Source organism: Salvia splendens, chromosome 21, assembly GCF_004379255.2.
Source record: "Salvia splendens isolate huo1 chromosome 21, SspV2, whole genome shotgun sequence".
NCBI classification, from domain to species: Eukaryota; Viridiplantae; Streptophyta; class Magnoliopsida; order Lamiales; family Lamiaceae; genus Salvia; species Salvia splendens.
The window spans coordinates 6587134-6605535 of record NC_056052.1 but is presented as its reverse complement, the minus strand read 5'-3'; the positions used below and the strand labels follow the sequence as shown (position 1 = coordinate 6605535).

At 40.7% G+C, this 18402-nt stretch overlaps 2 protein-coding genes across 2 annotated transcripts; one reads left to right on the top strand and one right to left on the bottom strand.

Annotated features, from left to right (window-relative positions):
- The first annotated feature begins 6208 nt into the window (after window positions 1–6208).
- On the top strand, window positions 6209–11623 carry LOC121785219 (auxin response factor 17-like). Its single transcript, XM_042183602.1, has 14 exons — window positions 6209–6377; window positions 6534–6646; window positions 7147–7245; window positions 7327–7383; window positions 7481–7639; window positions 7722–7806; window positions 7867–7957; window positions 8039–8203; window positions 8276–8398; window positions 8769–8844; window positions 9119–9266; window positions 9357–10510; window positions 10585–10775; window positions 11213–11623. The coding sequence occupies exons 1-14, from the start codon at window positions 6323–6325 to the stop codon at window positions 11415–11417; spliced, it is 2721 nt and encodes a 906-aa protein (XP_042039536.1). The 5' UTR covers window positions 6209–6322; the 3' UTR covers window positions 11418–11623.
- Window positions 11624–11738: 115 nt separating this feature from the next.
- On the bottom strand, window positions 11739–15094 carry LOC121785220 (polyamine oxidase 2-like). Its single transcript, XM_042183604.1, has 10 exons — window positions 14758–15094; window positions 14306–14421; window positions 14151–14239; window positions 13715–13828; window positions 13482–13569; window positions 13295–13380; window positions 13099–13201; window positions 12894–12991; window positions 12382–12811; window positions 11739–12259 (listed from the first exon to the last, which is right to left on the bottom strand). Exons 1-10 carry the CDS (start codon window positions 14795–14797, stop codon window positions 11951–11953), a joined length of 1473 nt encoding a protein of 490 aa, XP_042039538.1. The 5' UTR covers window positions 14798–15094; the 3' UTR covers window positions 11739–11950.
- Window positions 15095–18402: the final 3308 nt, after the last annotated feature.

Genomic DNA, 18402 nt, shown 5'->3' with positions numbered 1-18402 from the left:
AGATGACGAGTATTCATCGCAAGATTGAAGACGAGGCCTCCAATCCGCCCAATCCAATTCTAAGAGTTTCTACCTTTAGTTTTGCTTTGTTCAAACAATGTTTTTGAATATTTCTTTGACTTTTGTGAACATGAGTATCTAAATCCTCCGTACAGTTCTACGGGAGAGATACAATGATTCTTATGTTTAATTGATTTCCCTTTTCTATGCCTTGGCTCATGTGGTTATTTTGACTTCTCTTGTGCTTATACATTTATTTGACTGATCACCTTATAAATGCATGTGGATTTTACTATAATACTCGGGAGATGAGTAGTTTAATTTAAAAGAAGAGAAGTTGACGTCTTTGCCAATATAATCGGGAGATTTGAGCCTTTGAATAAAGCTAAGTATCTTAGGAGCTTTTAGGAGTTGTTGCCTTAGTTCTAGGAAGGACACTTCGGTTATTGGTAGCAACCTACAAATTGTATGCTTCGGGAGAAGATATAGTTTTACCTTAGTGATAGCTTAATAACCCTTAAGATGAGACCCTTGTTGGCATAATTTGGAAATTAGTTGAGCATAGGATAGTTGTTATTGATCCCGTGGAATTCTACCTTCCTCATCCTTGATCTACATTCGTTCTCTTTTATTTGCTTTTAATTCTCTAGTTGTTTTTAATTTTTTTTACTTTGCTTTTAAGTAGATTTAGAAAAACAAAACCCACTGATTCATCTAAATAGTAGTTGAGGTTGGTTCGTGGTACTTAGGTTGACACTCATTGTCTCTGTGGATACGATACTCTTTGCTTACTATTTGCTACATTAGCCCCGTACACTTGCGGGTACACTTTTGTTAAAAAATAAGTTGAGTCATGCATTAAGGACCAAGACATCCTTTATGTATAATTGTGAGACTTTAGCAGTTGTGTATATGCGAAAACATGCTTTGAGTATAAGTGACAGATTTTTGCAGCTCTATATACTTGAAAGCATGTTTTAGGTATAAAGTTGGAGATTGTTGGAGTTAGTATACTAAAAAGTATATTTCGAGTGTTTATACACCCACCGTCCATAAAAAAATAGACAAAGTTGTAAATAACACGAGTTTTAATGCGCAATTGGTAAAGTAAGAGAGAGGGAGGGAAAATGTGGCGGAAGTAGTGTTAGTTGACTATGGGGTCCAAATTTAGAATGATGTGCATGGTTTTCCATTTTCAGATTTAGTCTAATTTTGGTGGATGACTCAAAATGGTAAAACTTGTCTATTTTTTTGGACAGAGGGAATATATGTAAAAACTTCATGTTCACTTTGAACCTTTTATGAGAAAAAATAATTTTGTTGCATTGATCTTTTGTTCATTTATGTAATATAAGCAAATTGGTAAAGATCTTTTGCAATGTAGTAAACAAGCGAAAGACAAATTGGGTTTTGATAAAATATGGAGAAAAGTTGAGCTTTTGGATTCACGTACAAATCTTTGTCTTGATTCAATTAACTAAACCTATTAACTATTTTGTTTTTCATGTGTTTACAAGAAGAATGAAGGTCACGGAGAAGAGTTGGACGGGTGAACATCTTCAACTCGGTGACCAGCCTTCCGAGACGCATTCCTCTTACTCAGGGATGAAGATATGATGCTTGGGCTTGAAAGTGTTTGTTTGGAGTTGTGTTTGGGGCCCTTTTATAGGTAGAAATCTGAAAACAAGTCGAACTCGTCCGCCGCGAGTCACTGGGTTGCAACTCGGTGACTCGCTAGCCCGTTCCAGATTCTGGCGTCGTCCTAGCGGACCTCTCTAGAAAATTATCAAAATATCAAATTATAGAGGCCCTTTTAACGGCTCAATGTATACAAAAATCAGTGAATTCAACACTGCAAAATCCAAGCTTATCAACCCACCATTTCTATTAAAAATTTAGCATTTTGTGATCTCACATCACAGACGCTTAGCAAAATACTTTAGCATGACTAATCATGGTATTTAAGTTATTCGCAAATGAAAATTGTAAAATGAAACGCACCTAGCCCGTGAAGGGCATTTTTGGAAACTCATGTATACCAATAGTCATCCTGACACCATACATATAGTGATACGATATGAAACACCTTACATATTCACAACCACTAAGCTTACATATCTTATAGAACCAACCTAATTATTCTTCCCATCCCTAAAAAGTACTCCCTCCGTTGCAAGGTAGTTGAGTCGTTTCCTTTTTTTTGCCTCCATCCCACAAGAATATGTACTATTTCCTTTTTAGTTTGTCACACAAGAATATGTACTTTCTAAATTTGGAAAAAAAATTTCTCTAATGAGTTGAGACTCATTCTTTACTAACAATACTTAAATTATTTTTTTTTCTAATTCTCTCTTACTTTCGATTTATTTATACCACGACACAATAGCTCAGTGGTATTCCTCACCTTTGTAAGGTCGAGAGACGAGAGTACGAATCTCAAACAAACCAAAATACTTCTCTCTTATTTTACCAATTGCGTATTAAAATCCATGCCCAACTAAAAGTGTATATTCTTATGGAACGAATATAATAATAAATACTTCCTTTGTCGTACTTTAGGAGTTTCATTTGAGTTCGACACGAGTTTTAAGACATGTAAAAAAAGTTGGTGAAAAAAGATAGTGGAATGTTGGTACTTCTTTTATACTCCCCCAGTCCGCGAATAGGAGTCCCGTTTTTCCATTTTAGTCCGTCCAGTAATAGGAGTCCCGATTCACTTTTACCATAAATGGTGATAGGGTCTCACCTTACACAAACTTATTCTACTCACATTTCCATTTAGAACTAATATATACAAGTGAGACCTCTATTTCACTAACTTTTTTCACCCACTTTTCTTAACATTTCTCAAAACCTGTGCCGCCAAGAAATGAGACTCCTAGTGGTGGACAGAGGGAGTATATTAGTTTTATAATAAAATGTGAGTAGAAAAAAGGTTAGTAGATGTGTGGCCTATTAATATTTATGGAATATTCCAACCGGGACTCCTAAAGTATGACACTCAAAAATGATAAATCGGGAAGGTGGGAGTAATTAAAATCGATAGAAAGTAACGTAAGAAAGATTAATGTATGAATAATAGTTTCTCTACACTATAGAATCTTATACGACATATATTACAAATAAATATACTTTTAGATTAGAAAAAACAGTTAGGCCATCCACTACGTTGTCTCTATACCGTCCCTTAACCGTCCCTTAAACTACTATTTGAGGGCCCCATTGTACTTTTTACTCCATCCCTTAACTAAGGGACGGAACCTGCAACCCTCCGTCCCTTAAACCGTCCCTTAAATTACTATTCATTCAATTTTATTTTTTATTTTTATTTCCAATCCAATTCAATTAAAACAAACACACTTCATTAAAAAACACACAACATAAAAAAAATTACAACTTAAAATTTAAAAAAATAAAAAACACACAATTAAAATCCTAAAAAATTAAACGTTGCATAATTTAAAATACAGATTTAAAGAAAATAAAAAACTACTCAGCCGGCGAATCATCCCCCGAAGGCGGTGGAGGTGCAATAGGAGGCTGAAGGCCAAGTTGTGCTGCCATATACACAATTCTGTTCCACCAGGCTTGGTATTGGGCGGACGAGAAGCGGGAAGTGTCCGCCATTGTGGCAGTCATGTACATGGCCATAAGGGAGTTCGAGCCTCCCCCCGAGCCCGATCCCGAGGCCGCCTGACTTGATTCGCCTTGGCCCTTCCTCGCTCTAGCCGCTTTTGCCGCCTTTGTCCCTTGCGTCCGACGGCGCCCACGGTTGGATCCTCCATCATCGCCGGCCGTACCCGCAAACTCATGCGAGGCAGCCTCTTGTGCGTCGCTGCCCTCACCGGTGTCACCAGACGAGTATTGGCCACTCGCCGTGTGCTTCGTGCGCTTCGAGGTTGAGCCCGAGCTGGAGCGGACACCGCCGGCCCACTGTTCCTCGTCCTTGACGACCTGCCAAACATCAACAAATTTGAATTGTTTGTCGGTGTCCTGGTTGTAGACGCGCAAAGCCGCCCTCAGAATGCCGGCTCCCGTGGCGCCGCTTTGGTAGTGCGCCGCTTCGGTCGAGTAGATGCCGCAGAATTTTTTGACCTGTTATCAAAGTGAGAGCGGAACATTTTATATGTGCGCTTGCGAGACCCTTTCGACTTGATCTGGTGGTAGGCCTCGACGACCTTTTCCCAGAAGCACTTCCGGGGTTGTTGATTCCCGACGATGGGATCGTACGAGACGGAAATCCAGGCATTGTACACCGCCATCGTTTCGTTGTTGCTGTACGGATGCCGGCCTAGATCCTCATCCTCATCCTCTTCCTCTTCTTCCTCCTCCTCGCCCGCCTGGGCTTCCGCCCTGGAGCTTCCACCGCCTCGGCCTCCTCCCCTGCTCGGCCTACTCCAGGCGTGGGTTCAACGGGAAAATCCTCCCGAATCTAGGATAATCCCTGCGAATACCGCGGGGTGGAGGGATGGGCATATGCATCCACGTCAAAATTGGGTGGTTGGTACCCCCCGGCGTCGCCGAACCCTGGGTGCCCGGCGTCGACGAACCGGAACCACCCAGTGTGTTGTACATGGTCTCCCAATCACCGAACGCGTTGAGATCCCACCCGCCGGAGTTGCCGTCACCAGACATTTTGTGATGAGATGTTAGATGAAAATTGGAGAGGAAATTGAGATGATTTAGGAAGAATAGATGTGTAGTTGTGTGTGAAATGAAGATGAATTATGCGTATTTATAGAGTACAAAATTTAATTAAAAAAGAAAAAAAAGGATATATATTACCGTTTACAATTTTTTTTTTAAAATTCGATTTAAAAAAAAAGATCTATTGCATCAGCGCGTGACGACGCCCACTCGCCGGCCAATATATTACCGTTTACAATTTTTTTAATTTTTTTTAAATTTGATTTTTTTAAAAAAAGATTTATTGCGTCAGCGCGTGACGACGCCCACTCGCGGGCCGGCGAGTGGGCGTCACGCATGGCGCAGGGGCGAGCCACGTCGCCATGGCACGTGGCGAGACAACCCGTCTCTTGTCTCGCAGGGACGGGTCGCGGGACGTGATCGTGACAGGCGCGGGACGGGCCGGTGTGCCGCAACGCGTCGCGCGAGCGTTCCGTTGCGGAGAGACAGAACGCGGGACGGTGGCGCGCCGCTTAGTGGATAGCCTTATTGTATTTTATAGCTCGACTCTGGGATTAGCCTCCTCTAAATCCACCGGTGTGTGTATTTATTAATGTACATTAAATTTAACTAGATGCTGAGGGCTTGTCTTTTACATTATTATCCTAACAAAATTTATTAGTTTTGTAGTGTTGCAACTTGCAAAAGTTTATTCAATCATCTGTCATTAAAATTGTTTCCTTTTCATGAAAAAGTTGGCATCCAAGACTCCATTTCCCTAAAATACCTTATAATAAAAATCACATCTTTGCCATTTCAAGAAACTTTTATCGCCAAACATTGGATTTTTTTGCAATTATTTTCTCATTGGGTTGTATTTTCAATTATTTGCTCCTTGGTCCGAACCGAATTTTGGTTAACTTAAACTTTCATCACTCAAGATTTAATATTTTGCAATAATTTTCTCCCTTGGATTTTTTTTCAATTATTTTGTGTACTTTTGTAAGAAAAGATTTTTAAAAAAAAGAAAAAAAAATGGGTGCAATAATTGATGTACTTTTCTGGATTTACCATGGCTACCGGCATAGTTTTTGCTTGTGTACGATTGAGAATATAGGGAGTAATAAATGAAAAGAAAATAAAAGAAATGAAAAGAAAATAAAAGGAAAAAGAGAAAAATACTGAAAGATCTGTAGACTGTAGCTGATTTTAGCTTCAGAGAGAGAGAGAGAGGGAGCGGGTGAGAGAGAGACAGAGATCTCAATGGTTCACAAAAGCTACTCATCATTTCCTTCTTGTTTAGCTTTTACTTGCTCACTTTAGTTCATTTATTCCTCGGACCAGTCCTCTTCTTGTTCTTTTTTTGCGTTCCTCTTTAGGGCTGTTTGTTTCAACTTCAAGATCTGCTTTATCTTTTCGTTTTTAAGCAGATATTTATGAAATTTCATGCCCCCACTTTGCTTATTTTGAGTTTTTCTTGAACTTGGGGAAGCACGCTGCATAAACTGGGGGGAGGAGGGGTGCATGTGTGGTTTGGATGAGGAGAATCAGCTATTTTAGTTGGTTTTTGGGTGGGGTGGGGGGGTGGGGTGGAGAGATATCTTTCAAGAATGTTGCTTTTTTATGAATCCCTTTTGATTTCAGAAAAATTAATTAGTGCCTTTTGTTTTGAGCAAGATTGCGATTTGTAAGGAATATGAGGTTATCTTCTTCACCTACTTCTACTGGATTTAATGCTCAGACTGAAGAAGGTGAGTTGTGTGTTTGTGCTTTTTTTTTTTAAGTCTAGCTCTGATTTTGGTGCTTATATGGAAATGCTGGTTTTGTTTTAAGAATTTAAGATATGGGTGTGGAAAAATTGACTTTTTGCTGCATAAAAATCATTTCTTGCTGGTTTTGGATGACAGGAGAGACGAAATGCTTGAATTCAGAGCTATGGCATGCCTGTGCTGGCCCTCTGGTCTCTCTTCCTCTAATTGGAAGTCGGGTCGTCTACTTTCCTCAAGGCCATAGTGAGCAGGTATCGTTGTTTATGTCAAGATCTCCTTGGATGTAAACTTTGATGAAGAATTTGTGTGTTTAAGTTTACAAAATAGTTTAAATGTTTTGTTTTCTTGGAAATAATTGGAAGTTTGTTAAAATCTTAGGTGAATGTTGTCGCCTTGGCTTTCTTGTGATGTTTATATGTGCGTGTTTTATATGAATCAGTGAGTCGTTTGCAGCTAAACATATCTTAGTAGTCACATTGCTTTATTTCATGTTGGAAGCATGATTGATTGGGAAAACTACGTAAAATCAGCTTCGTTATCCAGTTAATCATGCTGACTAATTTGAAAAAAAATCTTGAGTATTTCAAGATTTTCGTTACAATGAAAGTGTTTTGCATGTTCTTGACTATTCGACTCTATATCTTAATTGCTTCTCTTAAAAAGCTCTATATCTTAATTGCATGTTGTGATATTAGCAAAGTTTCTAGGGTTTGTTAGGTGGCCCCTTAGATGTGTGGTGATTTGTAAATAGGTTGCTGCCTCGACGAACAAGGAAGTGGATTCAGCTATCCCTAGCTATCCGGGCTTGCAGCCACAGCTAATATGCCAACTTCACAATGTTACCATGCATGTAAGCCACCTTTTCTTCTGAACTTTTTGTCGTATCCATTTAATGACGCGATGTTGATGCTTGGATATGTTGAAATCACAGGCAGATATCGAAACAGATGAAGTATATGCTCAGATGACTTTGCAACCACTCACCACTGTACTGCACATTAACTTCTTTGTTACAGCTATGAATTTTATGTGGTCTTCGATTCTTCATTGCTAATTTGATTTTTCACTTTTGCCATTTTGATCAGCAAGAGCAAAAAGACTTATGCTTGTTACCAGCAGAACTGGGCACCCCGAACAAACAGCCGACCAATTATTTCTGTAAAACTTTGACCGCTAGTGACACCAGTACCCATGGGGGATTCTCTGTCCCTCGGCGAGCAGCTGAGAAAGTTTTTCCTCCCCTGGTAGGTCCAATAGTTACCTACTTTTATGGGCGCTAATGCAGTTGTTGATTAGTTAACGAGTTTTTGCTTTTTATTTCTTCAGGATTTTTCTCTAACGCCTCCTTGCCAAGAATTGATCGCGAAGGATCTTCACGGAAATGAATGGAAATTTAGGCACATATTTCGCGGTGAGTTATTGAAGATACCATCTGCTTTAGCAGTTTTCTGAAGAGAATTCTTGTTTACAGGTCAGCCTAAGCGACATCTCCTTACCACTGGATGGAGTGTGTTTGTGAGTGCAAAGAGGCTTGTCGCTGGAGACGCCGTTATTTTCATATGGTATGCAACAAATTTTGAAAACTGATATTAGTGATATTCCTATCCATAAACTTACACGTGTCGGACTTCACTCTTTTTTAGGAATGAGAATAATCAATTGCTTTTGGGAATTCGGCATGCTCAACGTCCTCAAACTGTTATGCCATCATCAGTCCTGTCCAGTGATAGCATGCACATCGGTCTTCTAGCTGCAGCTGCTCATGCAGCAGCTACAAACAGTCGTTTCACTATCTTTTACAACCCAAGGTACATATTCTGCTTTATTTGGTTCAATTAAGTAACTGTGTGCCATCACATTTATGTCTTTTCTGATTTTAGGGCAAGTCCGACTGAGTTTGTCATATCACTGGTGAAGTATGCCAAAGCAGTGTATCATACACGTGTTTCTGTTGGGATGCGTTTCCGGATGCTATTTGAAACAGAAGAATCAAGTGTTCGTAGGTAGGTCTCCAATTTGCTTGCTGATTTCTAATCTTTCCTTTTGTGGAGTTGGGCTGAGTACCACCATCCACCATACGACCGACACTTTTTAAAACATCTTTTAACATCATTCTCTTTTCTTGAAGTCATAGCGTATATGCCAAAATTGGTAAACTTTCTTGATTGAATGACGTAGGATTTGAAGTTGGTTTATCTTCCTCTTAAGCTGCTATTACCTTTCACGAGCCCCTCACCTGTTGTGCTTTGTATTTCATCAGAATGTTGAGAAATGTTTGTTGTGTACATTTAAAAATGAAGAAGGCATGATTCACCCACCAACTATCGAATTTTCGTTCTTCTTCGTATGGTACTTATATATGTTTGAACTCAGGTATATGGGCACAATTACTGGAGTCAGTGATATAGATCCCGTTCGCTGGCCAAACTCACATTGGCGCTCAGTGAAGGTTTTCCCTCTATTTTGATCAAAAGTCTGTTATTTTTCTTTATGCATTGCGTGATCATGGCACAATTTCTATTAAGTAGTTCTACATTTCCTTTTACTTTTGATGAACTTCGGGATTATGTTTCACGCACACTGACAGCTGTTGAAAACAGTCTTAAAACTTCCAAAAATGGCTTTATCATTTATTCCTGTTCGGCCCTCTTTTACTCAATGCTGAATGTTGACAAGAATACGTTTCTCTTACTATTTAAGCATATCCTGCATTTCTTATTTAGGTTGGATGGGATGAATCAACTGCAGGGGAAAGGCAACCGCGAGTATCATTGTGGGAGATCGAACCCCTCATGACCTTTCCCATGTATCCGTCTCCATTCTCCCTCAGATTGAAGCGTCCATGGCCGTCTGCACTGCCTTCCTTTCCAGGTCTCATTTTAGAGCTTTAACAGTTACCTAAGAAAAGTGCAGTTTCCTTTTATGTTTCTCTGCTGTTTACTCACTTCTTTGATTATTCAGGTGTTGGAGATGGTGATATGAGCCTTAATTCTCCACTGACATGGCTTCGTGGTGGTGGTGGAATCGGAGATCGAGGGATGCAGTCGCTCAATTTCCAGAGATTTGGCATGTCCCCGTTCATGCAGCAGCCGAGGCTCGATAACTCCATGCTTGGTTTACAACCTGATATGTACCATTCGATGGCGAGTAATTCTTTCCAAGATGCACTCTCATTAGACCCCTCTAAAGTTTCCAATCAGTTGCTCCTGCAGCTCCAACAAAACGTCTCTGCTTCACCGATCCAAAATCAAATGCTGCAGCAGTCGAACCCTCAGCAAACCTTCGTTCAGAACTTCCCAGAGAACGTCATGTCTCAGGCTCAAATGTTGCATCAGCAGTTGGAGCTCCACCAGCAGTTCAAAGACCAGCAGGAGCAGCAACTGCAACAACACGAGCAACGAGTTCAGCAGTCGCAGCAAATGCATCAACACTTGCAAGATCAGCAAAACAAAACCACCATCCAAAACGGGCCAAGAATGGGGCAAGCCTCTCAACACCAGCTCTCGCCTCTGCAGGCAATGGCCTCGACAAGCCAGCTGCACAACTTCTCCGACCTCATCGGGAACCACGTCTCTTCGTCTAATGCTTCCTCAATGCCTCAGAGTCTTTTAACTTCGTTCTCCAACGAAGGCATGGTGAACTGGCATGGACCCAACAACACCTTAGTCTCTCATTCCTCGTCGTCAAAGCGTGTAGCATTAGACCCTCAACTCCCTCCCAAGGTCTCCCAGTTTGGAATGCTTCATCCGGATGAGTTAGTGACACCTGGTCCCAAGCTCCCCGACCTCTCAGCTTTGTTGCCCCCATTTCCTGAAAGAGAGTTCTTGGGTCTCCAAGGTGCCTCCGACTCTCATAACAGAAGCCCTTTTGGAGTTACTACAGACTCATCTTCGGCTATGATGCTGAATGGGCTATCATCCTCCTTTAGTAACACCGGCAATGAGAACGGATCGTTTTCAATGCCTTATGCTACCCCTGCATTTGTGAGTGCTGCAGGCACTGACTTTCCTCGCAACTCAGAGATGACTTCTTCAAGTTGCGTAGACGAGTCTGGCTACTTGCAGGCCTCGGAGAATGCAGACCAAACTAACCCACCCCCTGGAACCTTTGTGAAGGTGGGTAGTCATATATTTCTATATATACTTACTCTTTTTCACAGATTAACACAAATTTAAAACATTTTTATCAGGTTCATAAAACAGGGTCTTTTGGACGGTCGCTCGATATTTCCAAGTTCAGCAGCTACAATGAGCTCCGCAGTGAGCTTGCTCAGTTATTCGGGCTGGAAGGCTTATTGGATGACCGTCAGAGATCAGGCTGGCAGCTTGTATTTGTTGACCGAGAGAACGACATTCTTCTCCTCGGCGATGACCCTTGGCAGTAAGAGCAGCTAACTACAGTCTTGCATTTATTTCCTCTAACTACTGCATCATATTATTTTGACAAAAACAACACCTTTAATCTTTCCGTCTTATTTTTAGGCGCACACATCATGAAAGTTGTATTTTGAGCCACATTTTGTTCTTAAAGAAGGTTCTTTTTTTGGAATGAGCCGTAATAATTGGACGGACGGCCTTCATAAAAGTTTGGAGCCCTTGTAATGGGACGGAGGGGGTAGTTGTTATAGTATTAACTGTTGCATATATATATGGTTTCTGCCTCTATCTTTTCGATTCTTTCTAACTCTGAATTCGTTTCAATTCTCTCGAATATTTCACAACTGTAAACAATACTGCATCTTGATTAAGATACTACAAGGCTCCATATAATTACTTGAAGCATCTTCATCGAGTCTCTCGTGTCTTTGTCAAATCCAGGGAGTTTGTAAATAGTGTGTCGTGCATCAAGATTCTATCTCCTAACGAAGTACAGCACATGGGGAAAGAGGGGCTTGACCTTCCTAATCCGCCCCAATCGCAAGTGGTTCCCAACAATGGCAGCAGCTGTGATGACCGTACAAGCCACAAGGAATCGAGAGGTAGCTTCAACAGGATACCCTCTGTGGGCTTGTTCGACTACTGATGATGGCGCGTGGCTCAAGTAGACCTCGGATTATGTGTAAGACGTTAAGTTTCGTATGACCATTGTTTGCAAGATGTATTTTGTCACTTTTTCACTCTGTCGAGGCCTGCAATATATGTAATATTCTGTTGTATGTAGCTTGGTCTGATGTATTTGACACCTCTCTGAATTTATTGTGATGATATAGTATATATTTATCCCATAAATCTGTGTCTTGTTAGAAACTTGTTTCGCAGAGTCATCAAATTCTGTTTTAGTTCCAGATTAGTAATTGTGGTTTCTTTTATGAGTGATGTGTTTTCTTGAATTTAGCAAGATGGATTAACTACACAACCACTTCAGTTAAAGATAATAGCAGAATTGTCACAAATCCACTCGACATATACACTTTTACAACATTATACTACACACTTTCTAACCATTATTACACACACATGGACTGCTGCTCCGATCACTCAATTGGGGAACCTTCTGATTTCCACAACTGTTCACAAAGCAACAGCCACCATGCATCTACCACTACACCTCACTGCTTACATACGAGAGATGAGCAACGGGACAGAAACCGGGCTGTCTTCGCCCATCACTGGCTGGAAAAGATCCAACATGCCGTACCTCTCCAATACACGCATCCTGCAGTCCTCTGCAGCCATCAGACCGGTGGCGTATGCACCATGGACCGACCCCGGATAGTCTATACTCGTTGCTTCACCAGCGAAGAATAGGTTGTCGACAGGGATCCTCAGCCGCTCGTAGAGCTCGTGGGATTTCCCGACTCTGTCGTAGCTGTAGGATCCCAGCGTGTTCCTGTCAGATCCCCAATGAGAAACAAGGTACTGTATCTGCGAGATCACACAAGTAACATCGTGTAAAGAATTTATGACGTCTACAGCCAAACATACGAAACACGAGCATTACACGGTGAAAAGAAAACAAAGAACCATGTGCACGAGATATGACTAACCGGCGCATCAGCATTTGGAAGGATCCTCTGGAGTTGTGCGAAGGCAAACTTTGCAGCTTCCTCGTCGGACATTTTCTCAATCTCACGGGCAAGCTGGCCTGCGGGCATGTAAACAAGCACTGCACGGCCCGTGGCCTTGTGCAGATTGAGAAAATAACTGCACTCGTATGAGGTCTCAGCAACAACGCCCAAGAACTCTACATTAGGCCAAAACACCTTTTCGAAGTGCAAGATGATCTTGTTCTCGATCCCGATTCCTAGGTCGTTGATGGCTGCTTCCTTCCATTCAGGTAGTCTCGGCTCAAAACTGATGCAATTCGATTTCAGAACACCAAGAGGAACAGTGACAACGGCAGCATCTGCTACAAAGGTCCTCCCATCTTCTACAGTCACCTTTACTCCGTTGTAACGCCTCACGACTTTGATCACTCTAAAAGGTTCACATCAAGAAAGGTTGAAATCAGTATTCTTCACAAGAAGGGTTAGTCTAGTCCATTAAGGAAACATGTTACCTGTGGCCCAAGCGAATGTCGAGACCTTTGGCAAGAGTATTGATAACAGGACGATATCCTCTCACCATTAGCCCGTGGCCACCGGGGAGTAACACTTCCTATAAATGCAAATATTACCAACCATGAAAATCATACGAGGATAGAGCTAGCTTCGTCACTAATAAACAGATTTTTCACTAGAAAAGCCACAGTAAAAGGAAATAACCTGATCCCAGCTTCTAAGTGATATGGTATCAGAATCTGCAGAAAACCAGCCTTCCATTCTGCATAGGTACCACTGCAAAACTTTATTACCAAGCCCCTCCAACCTGAAATACAGAGGAGTTGCATCTTCGTTAGAGGGGCGTTAATACAGTATCTTTATATGAAGTGTAGGATGGATGTTGCTGCATCTATACAACCTTAAATCTGGTCTCCTGTCGAAAGCAATTGAGATGGCGCGCTTTATGGACATGTCCTCACTGAATTCCTGTCTTATGAGTTCCGTCTACAGAAAATTAATTTGAGAAACAATTAGAAATATAATAGGCTAATGAGGTGTCCAAATAAATCTCTAGCAATTATCATGTACTAAGAAATAAGACACACCTCTTTCAAGATGCTCTCAAATGTTTCACCAACTTTCGACACAAGATCCGCGGAAATTTGCTCCCCATCCATATCAAAAAGTGCATAACTGAAAATGAGAAGATATTAGATAGTAATAGGTGGATTTTTTTTTTAATTTATCTGAATCAAAGCAATACTTTTGAAGCCAATATATATAACACATGCAAAAACAAACAATAAGAAAACAAATTCTTTTGAAGCTGCAAATTTACCTCTCGAGATCATGATCATACAAAACAGAGTTATCCCCACTAGTACGATAAAGTGGCAAACCCAGTCGTCCTATAACAGGGGCCAACGGATTTTCCTTGCAAACACCATGTAACCTGAAACATGAAGGAAGATGGTAGCAAGCACGATTAGGATTACTAGAGCAATCAATATATATTTTATACAGGGAGAGAGAAGCAACACCAAACTAAAAGGGTTAACTCGTTTTCAGTTGTTGAAGCACCAAACAACACAATTAAAACACGGTCCATTATAAAAACTGACAAAGCTTTTGACATCTTTGGCATTCTACAATCATAAGCAAAGCTTGCATTTCCGAAACATATACAGAATGGCTCGTTTCTTGAAGGCACTTATTGAGTGAGTTATTCCAAGAAGGCTACAAATAAAAGTAGTGTTGAAGAGTGAGACAATTACCATGAAGCACCCAAGTCAAGTGGGAAACCAAAAGAATAGTCAGTGTGCACTCTCCCACCTATTCTATCACGCGATTCAAGCACGACAACCTGCACACAGAAATTCACTTGTTTCAAGACTTAAATCCTTTCCTCCTCATGCATACTAAGATATACCTCACATTCCGCATCATGGAGAGCTCGTGCAGCTGCAATGCCGGCAAAACCGGAACCTATAACAATAACAGATGGCGATGCCATCGTCTTCCTCCAAGAGTTTGAATAGCAAACAGCTGCAATATGCAAATTTTGCTCAATAATCAGCCTTAAAAACATAGTAATTCACTGATTTCTTCACATTTTAAAGTATACTTAAATTTATTAATAAATCAGCAATAAAAGAAAGTGTTAAAGTAGAAAATTAAGAGGAACATCATACATAAAAATTCTAGAAAGGAAAAAAAAAAACTCAGAATAACAGGCTTTAAAAAATCGACAAAGGAAAAACAGATACCAAATCAAAATTCCATGCACAAATCACTGATTCAGCAATGTTTCAGCTAAAACAAAACTGGCGCCAAAAACTAACTCAAAACACACACACACGCACGCACAGTGTAAAAGCTCACCTCTTTGGGGTTGGCCTCTACTATTACTCCTCGACTCCATAATTTGCGACGATCGGGGCGAAAATGAGAATTGACGGAATAATTATTAATCCTGCAACAGCTCAGGTGACTTCAGCAGCAGAAGCGAGAACAAAAAGGAATTTGCTCAAGAGCAATGGATGATGGAAGTGATGAAATTGTTGGAATCTGAAGAGCTGTTTAGCTACAAATTTCAGCGAATTAGGAAAATGCGGAGAGAAATTGCAGCGGTGATGAAATCAGAGATTGAAGATGGAGGAAGTGTGGATTTGAGAGGAGATAGATTGAATAGTTAGGTACTTTCTGGTAGTTCTGCATCATGTTTTGGAGTATTTATGGAGAGAAGATGAAAGAGCACTTCCACGTTTTTTTTTGTATTTTCTTTTATTATTTTAATAATATCTTTTTTCAATCCAAAAATATTTAATGATTTGCATTACCGCCTCCGAAGTTTTCCTTTTCCACGATGGTACCCATCAAACTTTTAAAATGTGACTCTGATATCCTTTTATATTATTCACTCCATTCATTTTATAATACTTGAGCAATATATTACTTCTTCCGTCCCACAATAACGGTCACATTTTGCCATTTTGGTTCATCCCACAATAAGAGTCACATTTCATTTTTACTATAAATGATAAGTATGTCTCACATCCACTAACTCACTTCACTCACATCCTATTACAAAACCAATATAAAAAAGTGGACTTCATATTCTACTAAGAGCATCAGCAATGGAAGCGTCAAAACCGCGATGCCGATTTTTCACCGACGCCGGTTCTGACGCCGAACCATTGCGACCGGCGTCGGCGAAATCGGCGTCAATTTCGGCGTACCCATGCCGATTCGTGTGGTGACGCCGGTTCTAACGCCGATACTCACGGCGCCATTGTAGGCCCCGGATCGGAGTCAGACCGACGTCAGAATTTAATTTTTAATTTTTTTTTCGAAAACACTATATATACTCGCTTTGGACGTCATTTTTCATTTGCACCACTTGTTTTAACGAGTACTCTCTCTATCTTTCTTTCTGTACAAGATCAATTTAAGAAATGAGTAATGCCGGTGGTAGTGGTGGTGGTAGTGATGGGGATGATGATGAGTACGAACGTATGCTGAACGAAGAGCTAGATGCCTATACGAGTCGTGAGGTTGATCAATGGATGCAGAGTTATATGCAGCCGCCGGTATCTCGCCCACGACCAGTTGTCCGCCGTCGACAAGTGGTTGATCGTGATCATGTAGTTGCACATCAGCGCTTGTTCACAGATTACTTCACAGAGGAGCCGCGTTTTAACGCCAACCATTTCAGGCGTCGTTTTAGGATGAGACGGGACTTGTTTATGCGTATTATTAACGGTTTGGAGCAGCGATATCTGTATTTCCGCTTCAGGCACGATGTGACTGGCAAACCCGGCCACACCCCTATTCAAAAGTACACTGCGGCAATCAGGCAGTTGGCCTACGGCACTTCGGCAGACATGTGGGACGAATACCTCCACATCGGTGAGACGACTGCCCTCGAATGTATGAAGTAGGGGTGTGCATTCGGTTTCAGTTCGGTTTTTGTCAAAACCGAACCAAAACCGAAAAACCGAATTTAGTTCAAAATCCAAACCGAACCGAACCCGAAAAACCGAAAAACCCGAACAAAACCGAAAAAACCGAAAAACCCGAAAAAATAAATATAATATTAATATATATATATATGTGTGTGTAATTTATTTTATTTTATATATACTAATAGAATATTTATATATAATATAGTAGAATTTATTAAAAGAATATACTATATATTATATATAATATAATATATTAAATTAATAGAATATATATATATAATTCGGTTATTCGGTTTTTCGGTTTTTTTCTTCGCCCGAACCAAACCGAAAAACCAAAATTTTTGTATTTTCAAAACCGAACCGAACCGAACCGAAAAACCAAAATAACCGAACCAAATTTTAAAATTTCGGTTTGGTTTGGTTCGGATATTCGGTTTCCGGTTTATTTGCTCACCCCTAGTATGAAGTATTTCTGTCAGGGCGTGATTGAAGTATTCGGTGATCAGTATCTCCGAAAGCCTACCCCCGAAGATTGCCAGGATCTGCTGCGGATGCACGGGGAGCAGCATGGGTTCTCGGGAATGTTAGGCAGCATAGATTGTATGCATTGGGAGTGGAAGAACTGTCCCGCTGCCTGGAAGGGGTTCTATACGACCGGCTACAAGGGAAAGAATCCCACGATGATCCTCAAGGCCGTAGCTGATTACCGGCTGTGGATTTGGCATGCGTATTTTGGGATAGCCGGTTCGAACAACGACCTAAACGTCCTCAACTCGTCGCCCCTTTTCAACGAGCAGTGCCAGGGCGTCGGTCCAGCCATCAGTTTTGTCGCCGACGGCAACCAGCATGATATGAGCTACTACTTGGCGGATGGGATATACCCTAGGTGGCCAGTCTTTGTGAAGACGATCCGGTGCGCATCAGATGCAAAGAAGGCCTACTTTGCGACGCGGCAGGAGTCGGCGCGAAAGGACGTGGAGCGCGCATTTGGTGTGCTTCAGGCGCGATGGGCTGCAGTTAAGGGACCAACGAGTTTGTGGCATGTCGGCTGCATTGCTGATATAATGTATGCATGTATTATCATGCACAACATGATTGTCGAAGATGAAGGTGTACAACTGACTGATTGGGCCAATGACGATGATGAAGCCGGTCCAAGCCACGGCGTCGCCGCCGCCAATGTACGAGGTGGGGTACCTCACGATGAAGAAGCCCTCCTCCAAGCACATGCCGACATGCGTCAGACGGAGACTCATATTCGACTCCAAACGGATTTAATTGAAGAGTTGTGGGCGCGGAGGATTGGAAGGCATTAGTTTTTATTTAAATTTATGTAATTTTTTAAATGTATTTTTTTTTAAATTATTGTACTTTTTGAAATTTTAATAGTATTATTCAATTTTCCTGTATTTATCTCATAAATTAAATTCCGTATGTTGCTACAATTGTAAATTAAATTTATATAATTGTTATTAGTGATGTGGATAGGCTATGTGAGGGCTATTTGATGTCCAGTTGCATGTCCAGATGATGTGGCAGGATGATTTTAGTGCTGGATGATGTGGCAGTGGGAAGGCTATGTGAGAGCTATGGGAGGTCCTAGACCATGTTGGATGATCTAACTTTTCCAATCCACTAATTTTTACATTTTTTAAAATCCGTACCCCCACCAAATGTGACTTCTAATGTGGGACGGAGGTAGTATTTCTATTTGGAGAGGAAATTGTGTAATAAATAAGTGGCAAAATAATAATATTATAGGGGGGAGAGAGTAAAATAACATAAATTAAATTTTACACAATTTTTGTCATATAGAGAAATGCAACGAGAAATGTGAAATAATACTACAACTCAAATAACTTATAATAAAATATGAATAATTAATTAAAATAATACAAAAAAATCATTTTTGGTTTTGATATGCCACCTAGGAGTTAGGTGGTTAATAACCGTTTCATTAAAAAATGAAACATCAATTTGTCGGTAGCTAGCAAATTAGGTGACCACCTTATTCATAAAAGATTTTGCTAAGATTGGAGCTTAAAATTATGATATGCTAATA